The sequence below is a fragment of the Telopea speciosissima genome, chromosome 1 (assembly GCF_018873765.1).
Source record: "Telopea speciosissima isolate NSW1024214 ecotype Mountain lineage chromosome 1, Tspe_v1, whole genome shotgun sequence".
NCBI lineage: Eukaryota > Viridiplantae > Streptophyta > Magnoliopsida > Proteales > Proteaceae > Telopea > Telopea speciosissima.
The window spans coordinates 63,115,315-63,142,520 of NC_057916.1; the positions used below are offsets into that span (position 1 = coordinate 63,115,315).

Here is a 27,206-nt window from a genome sequence, read left to right on the forward strand (position 1 = left end):
ATGGGGGAAGGTTCAATTTATGGAGGATGGAGGGCAGATTGGAAGCAGATGATGCAACTACCTTCCAGTTCCTCTAGATGTCATTAATTAATATACCCCTTAAAGTCTCAAATGTAACAGCCTATCTAGCTAATTTTTTACCATAATGAGCTCGATAACTAGTTGAACGGACTTCTACCACCCTCTAAATATCTGTTGTTTCTTTTTTCCAAAATGGCCTAAATGTGGCTAAGAACACAAACCACCGCATAGGCTTTCCTCTTTTTCCAAGTGCACTGATGGCCAAAAATCCAATAGATCTTGGACACCTTGCACAGGGTTCAATTCTGACCAAATAGGCTCATAAAGTGAGCCCAAATAGCTCTACCAGAATACACTGGACAAACGATGACTCCCCCTCAACATGCGTGGCAAACATGCCTGAGGAAAAATGGAATTCCTCCTTACCCTTCTTTGAAGTCTATCACAAGTATTGACCTTCATGCGACTCATGTCCCAAGCCAAAGCTTTACACTTGGGTGACACCTGAATCTTTGAAATCAGTTTTGAGGGATTATCCCGATTGTTCTGAGACCAAGGAATAGAAGCCAAGAAAAGGATTTAGAACACATGTCATCAGCAGTGAGGACCAAACCCTCTTGGCAGGCTCGGGGGAACATTAAAACACATTAGCAAGCAATTCATGCTGATGACAATTACATTTCGTGGTCATTAAGTGTGCTAAGTTTAAAGTTCAACACTGGTTTTATTTTATGCTGGGGGGGTGTTGAACAACAGTTCATTTTAATCAGGAAATCAGGAGTACTGCCATTATTTCGGTGTTTTTGCTGCTGCTGAGAGGTTTGAAAATTTCAAGGAAATTGGCTGCTTGTCATTTTATTTGGAATTCTGTAGTCAAATATTTTCCAGTTTGGATATATGGCAAGCTAGTTTATCACCGTCTTTTTGTTGACAGGTGAGTGGTGGATGGCTTCTCTATAAGTCTAACACTCTTGGCGAGGGCTTTCTTTCAGCAACACTAAAGGGTTTCACTGTCATTGATGATCGTGAGGGAACTGAGCAAGAATTTAGACTGGCAATAGGAAAACCCAAGAGTATTGGGTATAGTCCCCATCAGTATGTCACTGATGATGGTAATGAACAATTGGTGTATACAGATAAAAATGCCTTGAATGAAAACATTGTAAACCCAGTACCCACAATGCTTATTCTTGATGCCAAGTTTAGCCAGTCAACAACAACTGTATCATTATGCATTCAAAGGCCGCAATTGTTAGTTGCACTTGATTTTTTACTGGCGGTTGTTGAGTTTTTTATTCCAACAGTTCGCAATATGCTGTCAAATGAAGATGATGAGAATCCTCTCAATATGGTTGGTGCGATTATTTTGGACCAGCCAACTTATAATCAGCCGTCTTCAGATTTCTCACTCTCACCTCAGAGACCTTTTATTGTTGATGATGAAAAATTTGACCATTTTATTTATGATGGTAAAGATGGAAATTTATATTTACAAAACAGACATGGTTTCAGTCTCTCTAGTCCTAGCACAGAAGCGATAATCTACGTGGGAGATGGGAAAAGATTGCAATTTAAAAATGTCTATATTAAGGTACAGTATATTCCATATAGTTTGGTCTTTTCATCATCTCTAGGTTTTAGTAAGGAAATATTCCAAATATCGATGGTTTAGAACTTGGTCAATGATTTAGTTGCATACTTTTTGATACAGAATGGTTGCTATTTGGATTCTTGTATTGTATTGGGGGTCAACAGTAGCTATTCAGCTTCCGAAGATGATCATGTTTTCTTGGAGAGTGTGAATGATGGTACTCCCCGTAACTCTTCAGAGGAAAGGACTAACAGTGTAGGAATGCAAAATACTGCAGCTGATGGCTCTACTGAGTTAACTATTGAGTTGCAGGTCAAGTACTACCTTTCTTTCTATGAATTTGCATATATTGGAATGATTAGTTATTGTTCCTCTTTTGATTCCAGTATTACTTTTACTTGGAAGGGTTTTATGTAAGTGGCATTATAATGAATTTTCTTTCAAAGAATGTGAATGAAATTTGATCTAAAAAATCTTTCCAATCTAGAATCAGCTCAGTGCTGCTCTGAATGTTAAGCTGCTATGTACCACATATGTTAAGTTGTTGATAGGTGTTTTGCACATTGACCTTTACAAATCTGTTCAAAGGGCATGCCCATCAAAATCTATGCAAACACTTTGACAGTCAAAAAATGTAAATAGGAAATAAGAGATGGCTGTTTGAATGGATAGATAAATAAGTAAAAAGAAAAGGACAGATGAAAATTGAATAACAGTAGTGAAAAAAATTGAACAATGGTGAAAACAAAATGCTCACTTGCGAACTTCATTATAATTGGTATTCAATGTTCAACAAGCATTAGCAAGATTTAAAGTTGTAACATATTGGTGCTTTCCATTTTTTTTTAATCATTTTTATCCTTCTTATGTTGTCTGTTGTCATTTTTTTTTATCAGTGTTGTATTTTTGCAGGCTATTGGTCCAGAACTAACATTTTACAATACATCAAAAGATGTTGGCGAATTATCGACACTTCCTAACAAACTTTTGCATGCACGGTTGGACGCATTCTGCAGGTTATTTCTCTTAAATAATATATATCATTATTGGAACTCTTTTTATTTGGGTGAATAGAAATTTCATTACCAAAAGAGAGAAGAAAGAAGAATTACAAAGGGCCCCAAAGGGGAAAAGAAAAAACCAGCCAGCCTAAACATTAGCTAAGGGAGGCCAGAGCAACCAAAGATACATTAGAGAGACCCCAGGATTGAACAATGGTCATGTTCCTAGGGGTGTCAAGACAAGTAGAGGGAGGGACTAAAGATAACTTTGCTTTAATTTCGACGGAAATGGAATCCCAAATCTTCTGGTAAGATCAAGAGTTGGGACAGTGAATGGCATTCCGGTATTTACCCTTCAGACCTGCCACGGGTTATCCAACACCTCACCCCTGTTGGCAAGGGTCGTAACACAGGGTTTATGATAACCTAACCATATGCATTCTAACATGATGTCATATGTTACAGTAGTAAGAGTTGAGTTTCAGATTAGGGAAACAATGGAGAAGGAAGGAAGATGTTAGAGAAGAAGGAGACAAGAGAGGGAAGAAGAGAGAGTTACGGTTGAAAGTTGTGTGTGTTAGAGAGACTTCTCCAACACACCTATATTGCTCAAATAGAATTACTAAAAGTATTACAATCACCTCCCCAGGGAGGTAAAAGGTAAAAAGACATAAAAAGTTAAAAATACATAATAAGGGAACTAGTTAGAAGTCTAGTTCCTAAACTACCCCTGATACATATTTACTATCAACTCTAATACTCCCCCTCAAGCTGGAGAATATATATCATGCATTCCCAGCTTGCTTAGAAGGATATTAAACTGAGGAGAACCAAGAGCTTTGGTGAGGATATCTGCGAACTGATCACCAGTCTTCACAAAGGGAGTACAAATGCAGCCAGAGTCTATCTTCTCCTTGATGAAGTGTCTATCAACCTCTATGTGCTTGGTTCGGTCATGTTGAACAAGATTGTGGGCAATACTGATGGCTGCCTTGTTATCACAGTAGAGTCTCATAGGACCTTCAGTGTCAAACCCCAGTTCCTGAACAAGTCTTCTTAACCATATAAGTTCACATACTCCATGGGCCATGGCTCTAAATTCTGCCTCTGTGCTGGATCTAGCTACAACATGCTGTTTTTTGCTTCTCCATGTAACCAAATTACCCCCTACAAAGGTGCAATAACCGGAAGTGGATCTCCTGTCTGTAATGGAGCCAGCCCAATCAGCATCTGTGAAACCTTCCACTTTCAAGTGGTTGTGTCTGGCATACAACAATCCTTTCCCTGGAGAAGACTTCAAATATCTAAGAATACGGTACACGGCATCCAAGTGGCCACTCTTGGGAGCATGCATGAATTGGCTCACTACTCCCACTGTATAGGAGATATATGGGCATGTCATGGCAAGACAGATAAGCTTCCCCACTAGCCTTTGGTACTTTCCCGCATCAACTAGAGAAGGACCACAATCTTCTCCTAGTTTATGATTTTGCTCAATAGGAGAATTGGCTGGTTTGCAGCCCAACATTCCTGTCTCTGTCAACAAGTCAAGAACAAACTTCCGTTGACATATATTAATTCCTTTCTTGGTCCTTGATACTTCAATGCCTAAGAAATACTTCAAGGGACCCAAGTCTTTAATTTCAAACTGTTGTGCCAAGTAACTCTTCAGGTTATCTATCTCAACTATATCATCTCCTGTGACCACAATATCATCAACATAAACAATAAGGGCTGTGATGGTACCATGGCCCCTCTTAGTAAAGAGAGTATGATCAGCTTGGCTCTGGGAATATCCATTCTTCAGAATGGCCAGCCGAAAGCGCTCAAACCATGCCTTTGGTGACTGTTTGAGACCATATAATGCCTTCTTGAGGAGACACACCTTCCCTTCAGCTGATGGCATTTTGAAGCCTGGAGGAGTTTACATGTACACTTCCTCTTCCAAATCCCAATGGAGAAAGGCATTCTTCACATCCAATTGGTATAATGGCCATTCTTTATTGGCAGCCAATGACAAAAGAACTCTAATTGAGTTGTGTTTGGCAACCGGAGCAAATGTCTCCTGATAGTCAGTTCCATAGACTTGACTGTATCCCTTAGCCACCAACCTTGCTTTGTATCTCTCAACACTCCCATCAGATTTGTACTTGATTGTGTAGACCCATCTGCATCCAACAGGGACACGTCCTTTAGGAAGATCCACCAGTTGCCAAGTACCATTCTTCTCAAGTGCCATCATTTCCTCAGACATAGCTTGTCTCCACTTTGGGTCAGACATAGCACCAATAACATTTTTGGGAGTAGAAGCAACAGAGAGGGTAGTAACAAAGGCAAGACCTATAGGAGAAAGAGCATCATAGGAAACAAACTGGGCTATAGGATTAGTACAAGCTCTTTTCCCATTGCGAACAGCAATAGGGAGGTCTAAATCACATAAAGAAGGAGAAGGGAGATCACCTGAGTGAGAATAGTGGATCTCAGGTTGTGGATCTGGATCCAAAGAGGACTCTTGGTAGGTCTTCTTTCTTTCATTATGCAAGCCTTTACCTTTTCTGTATGTAATGTGGTAATCTTTGTCCTTGTCAACCACCGAATCAGTATGCACATCATCCAGATTCACAGACTTCCCAATGTCAAGCATAAAGGGAGAGATAGGTAGTGGGTAATGGAGAGAATCAGCAGCCTGTTCATTCCCACAATTCTCCCCCTGAAGAGGATGCTGAGATGGGGCAAAAAAAGGTACAGATTCAAAGAAGGTGACATCTTTGGAGGTGAAGCACCGGCGAGGAAGGATGGTAGCACCGGTAACCTTTAGAAGTAGAAGAGTAGCTAAGAAAAAGACACCTGAGGGCTTTGGGATCAAGTTTTGTGCGATGTGATTTGTTAACATGCACATAACAAACACAGCCAAAGATTTTAGGAGGAAGAGAGAGCAGAAACCTGTGGAGATAAGACTTCTAAGGGAGATTTGAAAGCAAGAAGTTTGGTCGGCATGCGATTGATGAGAAAAGAAGCAGTGAGAAGAGCAGCAGACCAGAAGGTCTTGGGAACATGCATGCCAAACTAGAGACTACGAGTGACCTCCACTAAATGGCGATTTTTCCTCTCAGCAACCCCATTTTGTTGGGGTGTGTCAACACACGCTAGCTGATGGAGAATTCCATTATTAGTAAAGAAGGCTTGGAGGCCACTAAACATATATTCTCCCCCTTTATCAGACCGAACAATTTTGATACGAGTATCAAACTTAGTAAGAATCATCTGATAAAAATTCTGAAATGCCTCACAAACATCATTCTTGTGTTTCATAAGAACAGTCCAAGTAGCACAAGAAAAATCATCAACAAAAGACACAAAAAGTAACAAAAGCCAAATAAAGAGGTAGTGGGGGAAGGTCCCCAAACATCAGTATGTATAATATGGAAAGGAGCAGCAGTTCTATTACCATGATATGGATAGGAGGAGCGATAATGTTTGGCCAACATACATGGTTCACATTCAAAAACATGGGAAGATGCAACAAAAGAAAATAAGTGAGGTAAATGTTTCCTCATTACAACAAAAGATGGGTGGCCTAGACGCCGATGCCATAACATAACAGACTCCACAGAATTACTGTCATCACGTCCACACACATAGGACTGAGCTGTGGGTACACCAGGATCAAAAAGGTAAAAGCCTTTCTCCTCACGTCCGCTACCAATAATCCTCTTCGTCACCAAATCTTGAAAGAGACAGTGAGAAGGAAAAAGGGTGACACAACAGTTGAGGGATTTAGTCAAGTGACTTATAGATAAAAGGTTAACAACAAGGTTAGGAACATGAAGAACTGAGGTAAGGGAAATAGAGGAGGTAACAGGGATACTACCTTTACCAGATATAGAAGAAAGGGATCCATCAGCTATCCTGACTTTATCCTTACCAGAGCAAATGGTATAGGAATCATAATTAGAGGACATACCAGTCATGTGGTCAATGGCACCAGAGTCAATGACCCAAGACTAGGCTGCAGTAGAGGCTGTAGCGGAGACCTGCAAGGCTGAGGACGAAGATGAGCTGGCCACGATAGCTGCAGGAGATGTGCTCAACTGGGATATAATCCGGCGGACTGTGTCAACCATGGAAGGATCATCCTGTGGAGCATCTGCCTCAGTCTTCACGGAGTGAGCTCGAGCTCCCCCTCTACGACCACCATGACTACGTGTGCTAGGGGGGCGACCATGACATGACCAATACCTATCCTTGGTGTGCCAAGTTCTCCCACAGTGATCACATTTAAACCTGTCTCTCCCAACTCCACTGGCACCAATTGTCTCTACTACACTAGCTGCCTCACGATTGGGCCCTTGGCCTCTACTACCCCCACGGGTGTCTCGAAAAGAACTAGAATTGAGAGCTGACTTGTCATGAGATGATGCTGATGTGGAGTCTATAGTGACACGCCGAGTCTCCTCACTCTGTAGGTAACTACAGACCTCACTAAGAGATGGAAGAGGAGATTGGCCTAAGAGTTGGAGCCGGATGGGTTCATAGTCTGGGTTCTAACCACCAAGTAAAGTGAACACCCGCTCCCTTTCAAAGGTCTGATACACCTTCGCTTCATCCTCCGGGTTAGTTAAATGGAGGTCCCGGTAGTGATCATATTCTTCCAAAAGACTAAGGAAGGCATTAGAGTACTCAGAGATAGTTCTGTCCCCTTGCCTCATGGAATGAATCTTTTGGTGCAGTGATACGATTTAGCGAGTCACCTACTCGTCATAGGCCTGAGAGACACTATCCCGGATGGCCTCGGCGTCTCCTTTCTTATAAATCTTCTCCCAATCGCAGCTTCATGGAGAAGATCAACCATGTCATGATGTAGAGTTCTCGATCTCCCATTTCTCATAAGTAGGTGCATTCGGCTCTGGAGGCTTGATCGCACCTGTGATGTATCCAAGCTTCCCTTTGCTCCTAAGGGAAAGCTTCACGGAATGTGACCAGTCCAAGTAATTTGTCTCATCAAGTTTCACAAAGGAAAGTTGAAACTGTGTGCTTTCATAGGCAAATTGAGGAGAAGGGACAGACTGTGATTCAGCTATACCAGGTCCCGAAATCTCAGAATCACCCATTGTTCAAGTGGGGAGTACACACTCTACCCAAAAACTTCCAAACAGGTCTGATAAAACAGAACCAGCAAATAAAGGCAGCCTGTAGAGGCTCATGTAAAGGAAAAAACAGGAAAAAGGGGCTTCACCCTAACATTCACCAAGAAATAACATATCTGAAACAATCTCAAGGCCCTCACACAGGCTGGTGCTAAACATTTCTCAAGAAAGGAAGCAATACATAGCAGTCCGTAAACAAGAGGAGCAGAGAAATGGCAGTCCCGAGATTACCTCGGCGTAAACAGGATTCCATTAAAAAGAGTATCGCTCAGCAAGAGCGGAAGATTGAAACCAAGGCCGATGGGATGAAAAGAGCACCCTTGGGCGATTCTATGGAGCCATTCCAAGGCTGAAACCAAGGCCGAGAGAGAGAGAACCAGGGGTTCGAACTTGAAGCTGGCGGTAATAGTTGCAGGTGATGGAATGGCTTCAAAACTTCATAATAGCTTCAACCAAGCTCAAATAACACCTCCAAACAGCTGAGTAGATACTTTCCAACCCATTTCAAACTTCTATACCACAAATTCTTTACATTGGTAGCTTCTCTTTGAAACCCTTTGAATCCTAGGATTCCAAAGAGAAGAAAAGAATAGAGAAGAGCAACCAAATACGACTCTCAAACCAACCTGCTTTGATACCAAGTTGAGTTTCAGATTAGGGAAACAATGGAGAAGGAAGGAAGATGTTAGAGAAGAAGGAGACAAGAGAGGGAAGAAGAGAGAGTTACGGTTGAAAGTTATGTGTGTTAGAGAGACTTCTCCAAGACACCTATATTGCTCAAATAGAATTACTAAAAGTATTACAATCACCTCCCTAGGGAGGAAAAAGACATAAAAAGTTAAAAATACATAATAAGGGAACTAGTTAGAAGTCTAGTTCCTGAACTACCCCTGATACATATTTATTATCAACTCTAATAGTAAGAAGGTAGTAATTCAGTTCCATCAACTTCTCATTCATAACAATTATAGAACATAATAATATCATGCAAATGCAATATGAAATGCATCCTAAATTCATGCATATGTCTAATGCAAAAGAGAAGACTATAACTTATATGGACCTTAACAACTAACATGGTGTATGAATAGATGTAGTAGGCACAAGAGCAATGACAATAAGAACACTCTCCACAAATTAAGGTCAAAATCCCCTTACTTGAAGTTGGAGAAACAGCCTAGCAAAAAGAGAGTTCCAACTCACACTTTAACCTCACCAACAGAAGATACACAGTCTAAATTATCAATACACAACATGAATTAGGCCATGAGATAAACCTAAGCAAAAGCCCTAACCATATGGGAATAAATCAGGGACAACAGGGAGGACCGGATTCAGAACTGGCCTGAATCCGGTTGGCCGTTGGGCTCACCAGGTTGAATCCGGTGGGTGAAACAGTATCCGGTTTTTGAGTTTAAATACATGGGTTATGCCTTGCATGGAACCCCAACACCCAAATTAAGTTAGGGAAGTCCTAGTGTACTATCATGGGTCCATTGTGACCCAATTGCATGTATGATCCATGCCTTGGTTCCAACCCTGGAAAGAAATGAAAAGAATTTCCTAAAATTCATATGTAAATGGCAGGTCACTATGGGAAGAGGGCAATTGGGGCTTTAAGGGTTTGAGGTGCTGCCCAAGAGTGATGGATTAACCTAATTGGGTTAGGGTTTAGGGTTAATCGGGTTAGGGTTTAGGGTTCTAATAGATCATTCTAACTACTTACAAGGTAGTTGGGCTGATTGATCCATGAGTTCAAAAGGACATTAAAGAAGAAGAGAGGAAAAGAGGCGACTCCAGAATTTTGTAAAGCTTACCTTATTCTTGCTGTATAGGAAGTGAAAACATCCACCAAAGGTTCTTTCCAAGCTCCCAACCTTCAATTTGACAAGTGTTCACAAACCCTAGACTTCCTTCCTCTTCCTCTCCTTCCTTTTCCCCTTTTCTTTCTCTTTTCCTTAGGCAGAATTGGTTTTGGTTTAGGTTAGAAATGAATTTAGAACTAAGGTTAGTTTATATATGGGGCGGCCAAGGTTTGGTAAAATCAGTTTTTTTTTTTTTTTTTTGAATGTATTTCTCTAAACTAATTTAAAAGGTATTTAACTACCTAAAGTCTTATATTTAAGTTATGGTTTAGACATAACGGCCATAATTGTGGGTCTGGGCTTGTCGGCACACAGGCAGCTCCAAACCACAGGGGATGTGGGTCCCACAAGGGTAAATTTACTTTTCAGCCCCCCATTATACTATTAAAACATCAGTTCTATATGTAATAACAGGTTCTTACCTAAACCCAGCTTAGGAAATTGTGAGATTCTGAATATGCTCGATCCAGCATGTTTGGCATATGAAGCTGATGTGCTGGGACCCTGCAGGATCTTCGGATTCAAGGATGGCTAGCTATGCTAGCTCCCCGGAATCCTCCACAGGCGAGTCAATGGATTGATCCGAATCCACCACCGATGCAGCCCACAACATAGAGGCAAGCATGGACACTGAACTAGAACCTGCAATCACACAAGTTCAAAAAAAAGTTCAATTTAGAGGTGGGTCTCACAATGTAAACAATCTTTCTATGCTGTGCAAATCATACTATGACATGCTACTATGATAACTATGAATCTGCATACTATGTCTGATCATACTATAGCTGTGATGCATGACTATGTACAATGAAAGCATATTCTTTGTGTTATTCTCTGTCTGTACTTTGCTTTGTCTGTTATTCTCTGTCTTTTGCTATACCTTGTTTGTGGTTTACTTTGTTTGTGCTCTGGATGATCTGCCACTTAGCTTGTATGGAGGATACACAGAACTCTACTATGAGGATCTGAGAAGATCCAACTATGGGGATCAGAGAGGATCCAAAGTTTGTGTATATGTAAGAGTCAACACCATAGTTATCAAGGCGGGAAGGCGACCATGGCGTTGGAGAGGGTCTAAATGGAAGGCGACGCCACCTAGGCGGCTCGGCGACTGCCTAGGCGCCCAAGGCGACCAAGGAGCCTGGATGCCATGGCGACACCTTGATAACTATGGTGAGCACCACTACTGAACTCAAGACATACGCCTATGGGAATCATTGAAGATTCGGTTGTTTGCCATGGGAATCAATGAAGTTTCGACTATGCGAATCATTTAAGATTTGTCTGTGTCTATGTATCTCAACTAGTACCTAGACCCTTTGGTGAAGGGTGGGCAGCCACAAGTTCTTTACTTTGCTTTTCTGTGTTAAGCCTTTTGTGCTCCTTTACTTTATCTTTACTTTATTTCTCTATACTTGTCTCCACTTTCGGTCCACAGTACTTATCTCAAATCCAGGGTGAGTTGGGCATTGATGGAATCCCTAATGAGGTAAGCTTTGAGGAATCCTAGTGTCTGTCTCAACCCATCTTGCTAACATAAGTACTAATGAAACCTTTAGCTTTGACTCTGTTTTGTTCAATACTGTCTTTTACTGTACTGTACTATGTTATGTACTCTTTGCTTTACTTTAATTTTATCATGCCTTGCAAAACTTGTAAACAATCATAAAACAATATCCCTTTTCCATTTAAAAACATAAAACATGGAGGCAATAATACTATATATATAATGATGGGAAAACATGCAAGATATGATAGAATTCCCCTCACCTGTCACTGTTACTGTGTAATAAATCCTCAATCTAGTTCTCAACAGTATTTTTAACAATCCTCTGTCGTTCTTTGGATCCAAATGAATCCCTACACGACATTTCATAAGAAATAGACTCATCTTTTATGTTATGGGGATAGTGGAAACAATCTCCCACCATCCAATCTATACTGTTCCTATCTCTACAACTTTACATAGGCATCTAGGCAACATTGGAAAACTCAAAAGTCGAACCAATGGCCAAAACCATAAATTCCTAAACCCAAAACTAGAGTTTTTCTACATTTTTCCACAACTTGGTAAATGGTTATCCTCTTTCTATGAAATTCGTTCCTACAGCATAACAGTTGTACTATGCAACTTTCTAACTGATCAAAACATCCAAAAACTATCAATAAATCAAAAAAGAGATTAGGGTTTACCTATTCTGGGCTCAAAACCCTATCCAAATCTTCAAAACTTGACTCTGACAATCTCCACAGCGATTCCCCATCGCTTGCAACAAGATTCAACGGCTAAAAGTCGCTAAAATCAACTTTTCCTTTGATTTCCCTCTCTTTCCTCTTTCCCCTCTGGTTTTCTGGCTCTTTGGAACGATCCAAATAGCCCTAAAATGGACTTAGTAGAGATGGTTCAAGCACTGACGGTCTACTGTCAGGGCTGACAGTCGACCGTTAGGCCACTGCCCTACTTAAGTCACATCTGACTGATGACGACTGGTTGACCTGACGGTCGACCGGCAGAGCTGACGGCATCGACCGTCAGGCTTCTGCTGCCTATGCTCTGCGCAGGTTTTTACGTGTTTCTGGCCACTATTTTGGCCATAACTTTATGGTCCTATATCCATTTGACTTGAATCTTATATGGTAAAGTAGATAATTCAATTACCTACATTTCTCGTATTTTGGACTTTCCCTAATTCTGACTTGAAGATCCTCTAAAGTTCCCGTGAAGTTAAAACTTCATCTAAAACGTTAAAATTTCCATTCTTTCTTCTAGTTTGTGGAACACCAATGGGGCCCACAGTCTACATAGGGTCTTTCTAACTTACTAAGTACTTGTAAATGATGAAAAATCATATTTACCTTTGCTTTCAAAACTCCCTTTGTTGGGCTAACTCACACCGGATTCCGTCAAAACGAACCCGCTTACTCCTAATAACAATAAAACTCAATATTATATACATTTCTTGGGACGGGGTATTACACCTTGCTTATGTTGCAAGGTCCCTGCTACCCCTTGTGAGGCCTCGCCAAGTGCTGCTATTGTTTGCAAGATTCAATTTTTATTCAAATTTTTCCATTCAAACAAGCTGCTGCCAAGGATTCTCTGCAACTACAGTAAGTTTGAATCATCCAAAACCCCAACCTTTCTTCTCCTCATCCTCTAAACCGACTACCCTGGCATTCCCCCATCTCCAAACCTTTATCTATAACCTAATTTTCTGTCCAGACCAAATCAACCATCAAAACCTGCCCATTTTTGGATTGAATACCCCCTGCCCCCTAGAAGAACTCAATCCAAGCTGCTGCCCAATCCACCCATCCTATACCCTAGATTCCATCATCTTCCACCTTTTAAAAACCCAAAACCTAACCTTGCTGCCGATTCTAATTAACAAGACCTTCGCTGATAGACTCCCCAACATTGACTTGACCTAACCCTAAGATCAAACCCTAACTTTAATTTCACACTTTTACCAATTTTTTACCTAGCCGAACTACCATTCAAGTTACATCCTGGTTTTCTGGCTTCTTGTTGGTCTCCTACCAATCTAGAACTACAGTAGCACCATTGGGAGATACATGGCCAGGTTAGTCGCCAAGGCCTTTTCTCAAACCTATGGCATTGTCTATCAGGACACCTTTGCTACAATGGCCAGTATGCACTCAGTCCGAGCCTTGCTATCATGTGCTGCTAACCTTAGATGGAATCTCTAATAGTTAGATGTGCAGAATGCCTTCCTAAATGGTGATTTGGAAGAAGAATTCTACATGTGCATTCCCCCTTGTTTTGAGTCATCATCAACCACCGGGAAAGTATGCAAACTACAAAAGTCTCTCTATGGCCTAGAACAGTCTTCACGTGCTTGGTTTGGTTGGTTCCTCAAGGGTGCAGAAGTTTGGCTACAAACAAAGCCAAGCTGACCATACCTTAATTGTCAGACATGAAGGTTGCAAGGTTACTGCTCTCATAGTATATGTGGATGATATAGTGGTCACATGCGATGATGATGCTGAAATTTTCAAGGTGAAAACACAATCAGCAAAGGAATTTGAAATAAATGATGTGAGACCCCTTAGATACTTCCTAGGAATAGAAGTTGCCCGTTCTGATAAGGGAATCTTTATCTCCCAGAGGCAGTATGTCCTAGATCTTCTCAACGAGTGATATGCTTGGGTGTAAGCCAGCAGACTCCCCTATTGAGGTCAATCATCATCTTAGCAGTAATGGTGGTGAACCAGTTGACAGAGAAAGTTATCAGAGACTTGTTGATCGACCAATATATCTTTCTCACGCCAGACCTGACATTGCATATATTGTAGGGATTATTAGTTGGCTTCATCATGATCCACAGACGGCTCATCTCAGGGCAGCAAGTAGGAACAATGGAGGGCATCATCATAGAGCGACACCAGTCTTCGTGCTGCACCAAATTATAGGCCTGTAGGAGAGTTGGAAATGTTCCTCAGACAAGTACTTGAATACGGATTTGATCATAGTCTGAATTCAAGCCAGTAAGAAAGTCATATACCCCCTCCATTTCACACTCATTTTTAAATGTGGCCGCATCCTCAGTGCAGACCATTGGAACAGGGTGATAAAAGTCTAGTGGCTGCCAAATAGTATTGAGGGCAGCGTAGTAACTAGTAAGTAGTGAAAGACAAGTTTTTCTGAGTGGTTTCACAAACCTGACAACAAATTTCATAAATTTGGGCATAATTACTTGACTCTGCATATGCTTGAAATTTGCTCTGTAAAGGGAATCTTAATCTCCAGTAATGGCAACCTCAGATTTGAAGCCTTCACAGATGCTGATTGGGCTGGCTCAGTTGATGATCAACGTTCAACTTCAGGTTATTTCAGATTACTTGGAGGTAATCTGGTTACCTGGAAGAAGTATGAAGCAGTCAGAGGTCTCTAGATCCAGTGCTGAGGAAGAATATCGGGTGATGGCACAAGGTGTCTGTGAGCTTCTGTGGCTCAAGGTATTACTTAGTCATCTCGGGATAACTACTGATGAGCCTATGTGTCTATATTAGTGATAATAAGGCTGCCATCAGTATTGCTCATAACTCGGTGCAGCATGACCCGACGAAGCATATTGAGATCAACAGGCATTTCATCAAGGAGAAGCTTGAGCAAGGCTCCATTTGCATTCACTCCTTTTGTCACCTCAGAAAATCAGTTAGCTGATGTGTTTACGAAAGGCTTACATTATAAAGTTATTCATCCTATGGGTTTTTTGGAGTTCATCCATCCTTCTTTAGAAATGAATGGTTGTATTTTTTATAGGATGATTGCTAGTTTCTTTTTTATACATTTTGGTTTTGATGACTACAGAGTGAACAGCTGTATTCACTTTACTTTTCTTTGTGCGGGTCTCTTTGTGCTATTCATAACCTTGTGCCATTGCCTATTGAAAAAATATAATTTTTATGTACGACAATGTTGAGCTTCTATGTTTATGGAAAGGGAAAATCAGCAGCATTTTGAAAGAACAGATGGAATAGATGCTAATGAGTTTATGATGTTGGCAGGCTTGTTTTGAAGGGGGACAATGTTGAGATGCATGCCAATGCCATCGGATTGACGATGGAGAGCAATGGAGTCAGGATTTTAGAGCCTTTTGACACCTCTATAAAATTTTCCATTGATTCTGGGAAAACCAATATACACATAGCTGTTTCAGATATATTTATGAATTTCTCCTTCAGCATCTTGAGGCTGTTCTTAGCAGTTGAGGAGGACATTTTGGCATTTCTGAGAATGACATCAAAGAAAGTGACAGTGTCCTGCTCTCAGTTTGACAAAGTTGGGACAATTGAAAGTATGCTAATGAGAGATTCCAATTCCTCTTTTGTCTTACGAATGGAAGCAAAAATGCATATTTTGATTCTTGATGCCACTGATTTCTTGATTGGTTTCTCATCTTGCAGATCCCTATAGTAAGCAAATATACACCTTTTGGAGGCCATGTGCACCACCTGGTTTTGCGGTTCTTGGAGACTACTTGACGCCAATGTCAGCAACGCATTCTAACAATATTTCTTTCTTTATTCATTGGAATTCTAGAATTTTGAAAATATAGTGATTGTCTTACCCTTATTACAGGGACAAGCCACCTTCCACAGGAGTTATTGCAGTAAATACCAACTTTATAAGAGTCAAAAGACCTGTATGTTTCAAGTTAATTTGGCCAATATCAGCAGCGGGAGACAGTCCTGATTCCCAAGGTTCAAAAGAATACATCCAGAGTTCCAATGATGGTAGACAAGAGTCACAAGACAGTGGCTGTTCTGTTTGGTTCCCCATAGCACCACAAGGTTATGTTGCACTGGGCTGTGTGGTCTCTACTGGAAGAATGCAACCATCACCATCTTCTGTTTTGTGCATCTCAGCTTCATTTGTTTCTCCTTGTTCCCTGAGAGATTGCATTACAGTGTGTTCTTCTGAGGTGTATGTGTGGATTTCTTGTCCCCAACTCCCCATTTTCTGCGTCCAAGTCCAGTTAACGAATTCTATTAATGTTTGCCAAATGAGAAATATCGGTAAAATCGGGATAATAGAGGATAATATAAGAGAGGTTTATCATTGACATCAAGGATGCAAGTGGTTGGGCATGTTATACCAATCTAATCGGATGATTTTTGGCCATCTCTTTGTATCAGATGCTCTGAAAAATTCAGTGAATAGTCCAAATGCTGAATACTAGCAGATCTCATGGCCATGATCATCCGACTATATGAGTCTGTGAGATAAATCTCTTGGGCCCTAGGTGCATGTTACGTGCATTGCCTGGCCAGAATAGCACATTATCTTTACACACTAACTGATGGGTATTTAAGTTGTTTCATCAACCTTACTATTAATTTCTTGTGCAGACACAGATCAAGCTTAGCATTATGGAGAGTGGCCAACTCTGTAGGATCTTTCTTGCCAGAAGATCCCATTTCTAGTAGTTTGACAGGGAGAGCATATGAGTTGCGTCATATGATTTTTGGGTTTATAGAAGGGTCTCCCAAAGAGTCTAGGAGTTCAAACATTCATGACACTCATCCTGGTACTGATCATATTCACCAGCCAGAAAGATCTAATATTGTGAGCTCTGGGCGTCGGTTCGAAGCTGTAGCGAGTTTTAGATTGATATGGTGGAATCAAGGTTCAAACTCCAGGAAGAAACTATCAATTTGGCGTCCAGTTGTCCTGCAAGGGATGGTATTCTTTGGAGATATTGCTGTTCAGGGGTATGTCATATGAAACTGTAGCTTTTGTTTAGTTATCTTGGTTTTACTTTAAGCTTCTGATTGAATTCTGAATTGGTATTCATATTGTAGGTATGAGCCTCCAAATACGACAATTGTTCTCCATGATGCTGCAGATGATCTTCTTAAAGCCCCAATAGACTTTCAACTTGTTGGACAGATCAAAAAACAGCGGGGAATTGAAAATATTTCCTTCTGGTTGCCTCAGGCGCCTCCAGGTTTCGTTTCCTTAGGATGTATTGCATGTAAGGGGACACCTAAGCAAAATGACTTTGCCTCGTTAAGATGCATACGTAGCGATATGGTCACTGGGGATCAATTCCCAGAAGACAGTACATGGGATACATCTGATGCCAGGATCATGAAAGAACCATTTAGTATATGGACAGTTGGTAATGTGGTGGGTACATTTCTGGTCCGTAGTGGTTTCAGAAAGCCACCCAGAAGATTTGCTCTGAAGCTCGCAGATCCATCTGTTTCCAGTGGTTCAGATGATACTGTGATTGATGCAGAAATTGGAACATTCTCTGCAGCACTTTTTGATGATTATGGGGGTTTGGTGAGCACTATGAGTCATATTCTTTTTCTGGATAACTTGAGCTTAACAGCCATCAGGCAAGAGCAGCTAGTACAGTCCAGATGGGTGCTATATATTTTATGTTATGTTCCTCTGAATAAGTTGACTTTTGACAATAGAAGAGCTTTTAGTTGATGGAAACCAAATCGTGGTTCCTAATATTGTTTTCCGCATTTTATGATCCTCATCTACAAATGGCAATTACCATTTTAGCTAGACCAAAGATTTATTCTGATGCAAATCACAGTTTAGCAGACAATCTAGTTTGAATATTTCCCTGACTATCCTTCTGGAATTTTGCAGATGGTTCCATTGTTTAATATCTCCTTAAGTGGTATTGGAGTTACTCTTCATGGAAGACCCGACTACTTAAATTGTACTGTAAATTGCTCACTGGCTGCTAGATCATATAATGATAAGTATGACTCTTGGGAGCCTCTTGTTGAACCATTGGATGGATTCGTAAGGTGAGCTCTTATCTGATGCATTCAGTCATTTTCTATTGGTGGTTAGCAAACATAAAGGCATCCTGTCCTAATTTGGTTTGATCCAGTTATTGGGCTTCTGAGTAAGAAACAAGAATTGTATTTCTATAAAAGAATTAAGTGAAGTTGTTTCCTATTTCTTCTTGTTCTTGTTGCTTGCCATTTGTTTTTTGTTCTAAACTTTTTGTAAGTTTATAGATTATGAAGAGTGCAGACTCAGACATGGAAGAGAACCAAATCTGAATCTACACTGACAGACCAAAAAAAGAAGAGAGAATGGAGAACAAAACAAGTACTACTCAAGGGAAACCTTTTTCTTCTAGGCTAGTAGATAGCCTTGAACTGAATATAGTAACACAAGGCCTTCAAAACATGAATTTTTATTCTAACATCAGCTGCTCTAAAATGACAAGTACCTGACAATGTGGACACGTACTACATGATACGTAGAAGGTTAGAGAAACTAACTAAACTTCTGATTCAAAAAAAATGAAAGCTCAATTTACCAAGATACAGTGAACTTCTACCATTAAGAGATTAACCACTTTTGAACTTGTAAAATCATGACATTGAAGATGTGAAACCTGTGGCTGGATGGACTATGATGATATTAAGCCTGCTTGAGAGCTCAAAGATTGAAGGGATCCACATCATTGTAACAAAATATTCTTTTAGTGGCATTGGCTGGCCCTTGTAGAAGTTTTAGCTTCTGCATGTCTTATTTCACATTTTATGACTGTCTCTAGTGATTATGTAATTTACTGGAACTATGTTCTGGAGTAGCTCCAAACAACATGTCTAGATCTTTTTATGTTCTAAGCTTCTTTGGTTTAAGTTACAGCAGTTTGATTATATTTTAGTTTTTGTATAACAGAAGTTTACTTGGACATAAGAGAAGTGGTGAGGAAGGACATGCATAGTCTAGGTCTTGTCCAAGTATGACCTTGGACAGAGCCGATTGGAGGGCAAGGATCCATGTCACTGACCCCATTTAGCTGAGTTTTTTCTGATGTGCTGGGTTGTGCCTCTTTCCTCTTACTATTTTTTTTTTTTTGGGATCCATGTAGCCGACCCCATTAAGTTGGGATAAGGCTGAGTTTGTTGTTCTTGTTGTTGTATAACAGAAGTTTACTCATTTACAGAACTCCACTACGCTTATTTCCCAGCTACTGGGGATAAGCTACATGAATCCTGTTCCACCATTTCCTGTAACCAATTAACCATAGGAGCTGTTAATCCAGTATCATTCATAGTTCTATTTCTCACCATATCACTCATTTGCAGTGCATCCATTTGGTCTCTATTGACATTCTCTCATCTTCATTTTATTAGAGCAACTCATAATTCCTTAGAGCACCTAGAACTCCCTCAAATGCATTCATTTCTTAAAGTTGTTGTAGCCAGATCAGGACAACTAGAGGCAATGCCAAAAAAAAAAATGGGCATACCCAGTGCACAAGGCTCCCTCAAAAATATTTTAGAGGGAGTTCTAGGTGTTTCTGTTATTGTTTAGGTTTGTTGTATGTATGTTAGGATAAGGACCGATTCATCCTTACCTAACATTCCTTAATTGTGATTCCCTCTCCTCACTATAACACAATTCCCTCTCCTCGCTATAAATAAAGATGGCCTCTGTCATTGTAGACAAGCCAAATCATCCTCCCATATTCTGATTTTTATTTTTTCTGCCACCAGTAGGATCACCATCACAAGTTCCAAAGGCTATAGCCTCTCCGGTCAAGCATGGTAGATTCAACATGCACCAACATATGTCGCACCACGCATGACACCCATTGACCTCCATTTGACTTTGCTAACCATCAATGTTGCACCACTGCCACCGCCGCATCCGCTTATGTCCTACCATTGGCCTATCATTGGATTCCACTAGCCACCGCTGGGCTACCTAAGCCCTTATGCCGTCGCCACCTGGCCCCAGCAGACCTTCCGCCGTTGACGCTACGCCCCTAGGCCTCTTTGCCATCGCCATCAGGCATCCGCAATCCCTGTCGACTCTCCGCTTGACCCCAGGCCTCTCCGCCATCGCCGCTGGCCCCAAGCCCCTTGTCGACCTGTCGCTAGGCCCCTACAGACTAGCCACTTGGCCTCCCATGCCCCTTGCCGACTTGCCGCTAGGCCCAGGCCCCCTTGTCAACCTGCTATTAGGTCCCAAGCTCCGTGCCAACCTACTTCCGGTGGCCTCCAGGCCTTGCCGCTCACAGCAAGGGTTCTCACCAGCCCTTCTTGGCTCTCGTCCTTGCATCCTTGCACCCCAGCGCCCTAATCGCCTTCATCCACGAGATGTGTTTCCATGCCTTTATGATACGGTAGACACATCCACGACCCTCTTTACTTTTGTGCATCCGTTTTCAATAGCCTATTACTTGTGATTTCGACTCTATGACTCAGAATAGCGATACTGGCACACCTCCTTGGGAGGACTTGGCCATAATCCAGCCGGGTCCATCACAGTTAAATGGGTCTAATTACCTTGCCTGGTCACAGGCCTGTCTACTCTATTCGTGGTAATCATTTCTCGGGGTACCTGATGGGTGACACCCCTATGCCAACTGAAGGCACTGCAAAAAATACTTGGTTGGCAATTGATATACTTGTCATTAATTCTGTGGAACTTACAATCAGCTCTAGCTTTGTTCTTATGAATTTTACAATGGAGTTATTGGATGCCGTGCAACAGACTTATCCCCAAACTAGTAATTATGCACAAATCTATGAGCTCCGTCAACAGGTTCGCAAGACCATACAAAAAGATTGGTCCCTTACTGCTTACTATGTTGCACTTAATGCACTCTGGTAACAGTTGGATTTCTATCACCCTGTTCCCATGGCTTGTACTGTTGATTTCACTATTTTTCAGCATGAGCGTGAGATGTAATGGGTGTATGATTTTCTTACTGGCTTGAATCAGGAGTATGATCAGATTTGGGCTCAAATTCTTGGCAGAGGCAGGTTCTCCACACTCCTTCAGGCATATATCTTACTTCAACATGAAGATCATCACCGGTCTATCATGACGCCTACCATTGTGCCAACTGTTAGAGTTTATTTCATAAAGGTGGTTTGGGCACTAATTTAGTATCTTGCTGTCTTATGTTGTTATTTTTTTTTTCCTTTTACCTCCCTAGGGAGGTATGTGTAATTCTCACTTCATGTTAGTAAATCAAATAGGGTAGAGGAATCTTCTCCCTAACATTTGATTGCACATTTTCTTCTCTTCTCACCTCCTACCTTCTCGTCTCCTCTCTTGATTCGATCCTTACACCATTTCCAACTTGGTATCAGAGCACTCTCTGGTTCTGGTTTGAGAGTCGTCCTACAAGCTCTCCGCCTCCTCTCCCTCTCTTTGGAACCCTAGGTTACAAAGGGGTTCCAAAGAAGGGGCTGCTATGTGAACATTGAAGGGATCATACCATATGTCTTGATGAAGACTATGGAAGCACCAAGATAGGTATTCATGTGAAAGATTCGGCTGTTTGAAGCTCAAATCCAACAAGGACAGTTCAAACTGGGGGTACCGCCAATTCTTGAGCTCACAGCTTCTTTCTTTTTCATTCGGCAACTGTTGCAGTTGGGTCTTGGTTCATTGAAGTCGCACTAGGCTTCTCTTTCAAGCTCCCCAAAATCTTAGTTGCAAAGGAGGAAAGCCCAAGGACTGCAACTCATTTTTATGCTGTTGCTACAGTACCGCCAGTTCTGGAAAACTATTCTGATTTCTCCTCCATACCCAAGGCCTTGGCTACTGAAGGGGTGAGTTGGTGGAGCACAACTCACCCTCCTCCAAGCTGCCAAGTACTGCCAGATTTGTATTTTTTTCCCTACATTTTGCTCGAAATGCTTGTATGGTGAGTTACAATATTTGGGACTTATATGTTGTCATGGAATGAAGTTAAATCGTGAAGAGTGTATGTAAGTTGGTTTTCTTCAAGTTCTTTATTGTTACCTACTTGCTGGAATTTTTTTCTGCACATTGAGAAGAATTTTTTGGTAGAGTGTGCTCCCCATTTGGTTTGGGTGTCATCTTCATTTTTTAAGTCTGTTCCTACATTATGTCAGAGGTTGGAGGAAGAGGCCAAGGTCCACTCGGATAGAATGACAGGGATAGATTCAGTTGTGATCACTCTAGGAAATCTGGGCATACTAGAGAGAGATGTTGGATACTTTATGGCTGCCCCCCTGGTATGCATGGCAAGAGAGGGGGAGCCAAAGTGCAAACTATGATAATCGAGGTTGAACCTATGGGATATCCTTCGGATGTAGAGCGAGCCACCTCCAACAAATTCTGGTTCTTGCGTTCAGTAACCCCGTTTTGAGTAGGAGTGTTCATACAACATGTCTGATGAATAATTCCATGGGAATTCAAATAGGAGTGAAAGGCACCATTCATATATTCCTTGCCTTTGTCAGACCGTAAAATCTTCACCTTGGCATCGAATTGGGTTTGGACCATCTTATGAAATAATGTGAAACAAGTAAAGACATCACTCGTACTATGCATCAAGTAAACCCAAGTAGTGCGACTATAACAGTCAATAAAGGTGACAAACCACCGAAACCCAAAAGTAGAAACACATCTGGCAGGGCCCCACACATCAGAATGTATCAAACTAAAGGGAGTCAAACTTTCTAGTTTATTTGGCCAAAGTGCAAGCATCATAAGAAAAATTATTCGGATTACATCATTTCAATTAACTAGGAAAAAGAACTGATAAAACATCCAAGGGTGGATGGCCCAAACGACGATGCCAATTATTTAACTTAAGGAACGCAGAAGCAGAATTAGAAGATGAAGGCTGAGATGTCAAAGCTGCCGATAAACTATCAAGCACGTACAGACCACCAACCACCTTACAACATGCATTACCAAGTCCTGGAACAAACAATGGTTTGTAAAAAATGTCACTTTGCAGTTTAAATCCGGAGTTAAGCTACTAATGGATAATAAATTAGTAGAAAACTTAGGTACATGTAACACAGAGGAAAGGCAAAAAGAAGAAGTACACTAGACTGATTCCTTTCACGAGATGGGTGAAAGAGACTCGTCAGCAACATGAACCTTATTATGATCAGATAAAGGAGAATATTTAAAAAAAAGAGGTAGGAAGAACCTGTCTTATGGTCGGTTGCCCCGGAGTCAATGACCCAAGAATCGGGTATGACCGAGGTGCAATTCCCACTAAATGGAATACCTGGGGAAGGATTGGTAGAATGATCGAAAGGCAGAGAAACAGCCAAAGCAGCCAATGAAGAAGATGCAAATGCTGAAGTAGACGTGTCCAAGCGAGTCATCATGTCCCGGAGATTTTGCAGTTCAGCCACAACTTGGGAAAGAGATTGATCAGCAGGCTGCTTATCAGTAGATGCCTGATGTGCACGGGCAGTGATGGAACGATTGGATCCACCCTTCCCACGCCCACGGGCATCTGCAGGGCGAACATGAAGCTTCCAACATCGGTCCTTGGTGTGCCAGTCCTTCCCATAGTTCAAAACTCGTTTCGTCTCGGTCGAAATCTCGAATATTTCGAGTATTTCGGTCGAGTCGAAACGAAACGCAACTATGAATTGAAAAAACGCAATATTTCAATCATCTTATTTCGGAAATTTTGGAAATCTCGGTAATTTCGGTCATCTCATTTCGGAAATTTCAGTTATTTTGGTCATGTTGATATTTTACACCCACAAATGGGCAAACAAAACTCAGAGAAAAAATACTATATTTCGACGAAATTGCGGTATCTCTGAAATTTCGGTCAGACTGAAACACCGAAACGAAACGAGATTTTAAACCTTGGTCCTGCCCACAGTGGTTACATTTAATAGGGGTCGATCACCAGTCACCCGATCTCCACCAATAGTGCGGGAAGAATTCCTACATGAATTAGATTGTGAACCAGATAGGAGGACCGATCTTTCCTGTGTAATGGGAGTAACCATGGGTGTACGCCTACTGTCTAATGGGAGTAACTATGGCTGTACGCCTACTGTCTTCAGCCCAAAGAATTGCATAGGCTTGCTCAAGAGTGGGTAGAGTATCACGATTCAGAATATTGGCCCTAATCTGATCAAACTCAATATTGAGACCAGCTAGAAAATCAAAGACCCTCAAACCATCTTCCCACTTCCTGAAGGCCGTAGCGTCAACATCACAGGTTCCAGTGAAGGTTCCCAAAAAATCCAACTGCTACCACATAGTGCACATTTTATTATAATATTGAGAGTGGGACAACTCCAACTGCTTGGTCGAGTGGATCTTCTAACAGAGCTCATAACATTGGGCGGCATTTCCGTCCTGAGAGTAGGTGTCCTGGGCTGTCTTCCATATCTTGGCAGCCATATCAAGGAGAAGATAACACCCGGCAATCTCTTGGTCCAAGGAATTAACCAAATAGGATATGACCAAGAAATTTAAAATTCATTCGTCGATCTTGTGCAATACCAGCATCGTTAGGCCTGACAACAGTCCCAATGATGTAGCTAGATAAACCAAGGGAACCAATAGCGAACAAACAAGAATGAGACCACAATAGATAGTTGCTGCCATTTAATTTAATGGGGCTGGCTGGAAACGGAAGAAAATCACATTGCGACGTTCCATCGGGGCCAGAGGAAACAGAAGTGATCTACAAATGGTCAGGCATGGTGGCTGGTTTTAAAAAATATAACTCAAGAACAGAAAAAATCCTCCAAAAAATTTTAATGCATAGGGAGGTCAATAAACAGCCCTTGGTGGGAGACAATTCACCACCAAGGGTGGAAAGAAGAAGGCGACAAAGGGAAAGAGGACTCCCGCAAGTGAGAAGAAGGGTGAGAGGCCTGCGGGAGCCTGGAAGGGGCTGGCGCAGGTGGCGGAAGGGTGGCGGAGGCTGGCAGAGGTGTTGGGTTGCTGGTAGAACGCTGGTGGAGGTGGTGGAGGGCTGGCCGAAGCCTGGCGGAGGAGGTGGAGGGCGGTGATGTGCTAGGGCTAGATCACGAGAGAGAGAGAGAGAGAGAGAGAGAAGGAAAAAAATTATTTCCCATATTCCCGGATATTTTTGGCTCTGATGCCATGTTGAATTCCGTGAATACTGGCTTAGTCAGTGTGACTACAGCCATTCTTTATTTATAATATGATAGGGAACATTCTGGAATAGGTACAAGGACATTATTACCCCTAGGACAATTTTACCCTTGAAACCCATATTACAACATATATTAATAATGAATCTCTGGTTTCAGTTGATTAGTTCTGTTTCTTTGGGAGTCAGCATATTTCTTAAATTTACCTGCAGGTACCAATATGATCTGAATGCACCAGCTGCTTCTCAGTTACGTGTGACCTCTACTGGGGATCTGAACATGAATGTCTCTGTGTCCAATGCAAATATGATTTTTCAAGCATATGCAAGCTGGAACAACCTTAGTCATGCCCACGAATCCTATAAAAAAAGAGTAAGTCCTGTCTGTGATGTCTTTCATTCATATACCAAGTCTTCAACTTACAGATTGAACATTCTGTCTGTTTGCTAATATACCTGAATATTCTCTATATCTTTCTTTTCCCTTAAATAGGAAGCAGTTCTACCAATTCATGATGGGTCTATCATTGACATCCATCAACGGAAGAAGTATTTCATTATCCCCCAGAACAAGCTTGGGCAGGACATATTTATGCAAGCTACTGAAATCAGGGGACTTCCGAACATTATTAGAATGCCATCAGGGGATATGAAGGCTATAAAGGTCCCAGTTTCAAAAAATATGTTGGATTCTCATTTGAAAGGAAAACTTGCCAACAAACTGAGAATGATGGTCACGATTATCATCGCAGATGGACAGGTATGATAGCTTCCCATATATAAAAGATATAGAGAAATTAACTGATTCTAACTGAGAATGCCCCTAGAGCTTGATTTGAGCAATGAAAATTTATTTTGTGCTTCTATGCATTTTAATTTTTTTTTTAAAGATATCTTGGATAGAATTATCTAATGAATTTTCAGCTTTTTCACAAAAATTAAAGGGCTGCTGATTGAAATTTTATGATGATAATTGGATACATCACTCCCTTCTCTTTGAAAGGAAATCAGAGTTAGGTTTGATGGTTGGCTACAGTGGGAGGATTTTGTGTTGGTGTTTCAGTAAGCTTTACACTGGTATGCTTTCAAAGGTGATGTGTTTTTTTGGGAGGGAGGCTGTTTTTGTTGTTTGTGATAGCGTGGTGAATGGTGAGGTGGAGCTGTTTGTTCTTTTTCTTCGGGAGTGTTTCTTCAGACTCGTCCTGGTGTTTTGTTCCTCTTTCTTTTGGGCTCTTTCCTTTTTTAGTATGGCCTTGCCCATCCTCCCTCCCTCCAGTTGAGTTTGATAATCAGTGGAAAGTGACTGATATTAGTGAGAAATCAAGCTTTGAATGTGAGGAGAAGAAGGAAGGAGGTGAAATGAAGAAGAGAGAGATAGGAGAAAAGCTTGAGAAGGGACTATCAATTCCCTTCTCTTATATTAGTAACAACTCAAAAAACAACAAAAGTACATATTAACCCCTCTATAATTAATATATTGTCCCACATGTACTGGTTAGATATTCTTTCAAAATATCTTAGCATTCCAACTCTCTCTCTCTCTCTCTCTCTCTCTCTCTCTCTTTCCCCTTTAATAAATTCTGTTGCTGTCACTAAAAAAGACAACAATTTGACTTTAACAGTGTTAGAACTTAGAAGTGACCTTGTCAATACTTTATATTTAGTGACAGATGGGTACAGGTGTCACTAAATATAAAGTATTGACAATGCCACTACTAACATTGTTAAGGTTAGGTAGAAGATGGTATGTAGTTTCTGGGATGTTGAGAATCTCTCATGAACACTCCTAAACATCCTTAGGCGAGAGACTGAACCCAGGCAGACTGGCAGAGTCCCTAGGGTACTTGGAGACAATTTTAAATGCCAATATCCCTGCTCTACTATCAAACCCACGAAGGAAAACAGATTGATATTGTTATGTTCATTCTGAATATGGTGCTATGGGAACCCTACATATTGAAGCACTGAAGGGGGAGCCGAGAGTTGGAACTTGAAAGTAATGGAAGAGATCAAGGTGAGAGAAGAGACGATGAGAGGAAGAAGAAGAAGAAAGAGCCAATGCAATGCCTTGGGGGGAGAATCGATTTCTCTCCCCTATATGTGGACATAATTAAAGATATGTATGATGATACGGTGACAAGTATAAGAACTGTGGGGGGCCAAGGTAGTGAATTCCCAATTACAGGGTT

General features: G+C 41.2%; 1 protein-coding gene across 2 annotated transcripts in view; it reads left to right on the forward strand.

Moving 5' to 3' along the window:
• The window catches only part of LOC122648528, a 207,957-nt gene that overhangs the window by 105,248 nt on the left and 75,503 nt on the right, over positions 1 to 27,206 (forward strand). For both annotated transcript variants that reach the window (XM_043841740.1, XM_043841741.1), the window contains exons 32-42: positions 956 to 1,612; positions 1,733 to 1,924; positions 2,525 to 2,628; positions 15,158 to 15,447; positions 15,557 to 15,641; positions 15,732 to 16,076; positions 16,508 to 16,864; positions 16,955 to 17,441; positions 17,763 to 17,926; positions 25,231 to 25,390; positions 25,511 to 25,777. In XM_043841740.1, the coding sequence (XP_043697675.1) occupies positions 956 to 1,612; positions 1,733 to 1,924; positions 2,525 to 2,628; positions 15,158 to 15,447; positions 15,557 to 15,641; positions 15,732 to 16,076; positions 16,508 to 16,864; positions 16,955 to 17,441; positions 17,763 to 17,926; positions 25,231 to 25,390; positions 25,511 to 25,777 (3,108 nt within the window). The remainder of the gene's footprint in view (positions 1 to 955; positions 1,613 to 1,732; positions 1,925 to 2,524; positions 2,629 to 15,157; positions 15,448 to 15,556; positions 15,642 to 15,731; positions 16,077 to 16,507; positions 16,865 to 16,954; positions 17,442 to 17,762; positions 17,927 to 25,230; positions 25,391 to 25,510; positions 25,778 to 27,206) is intronic.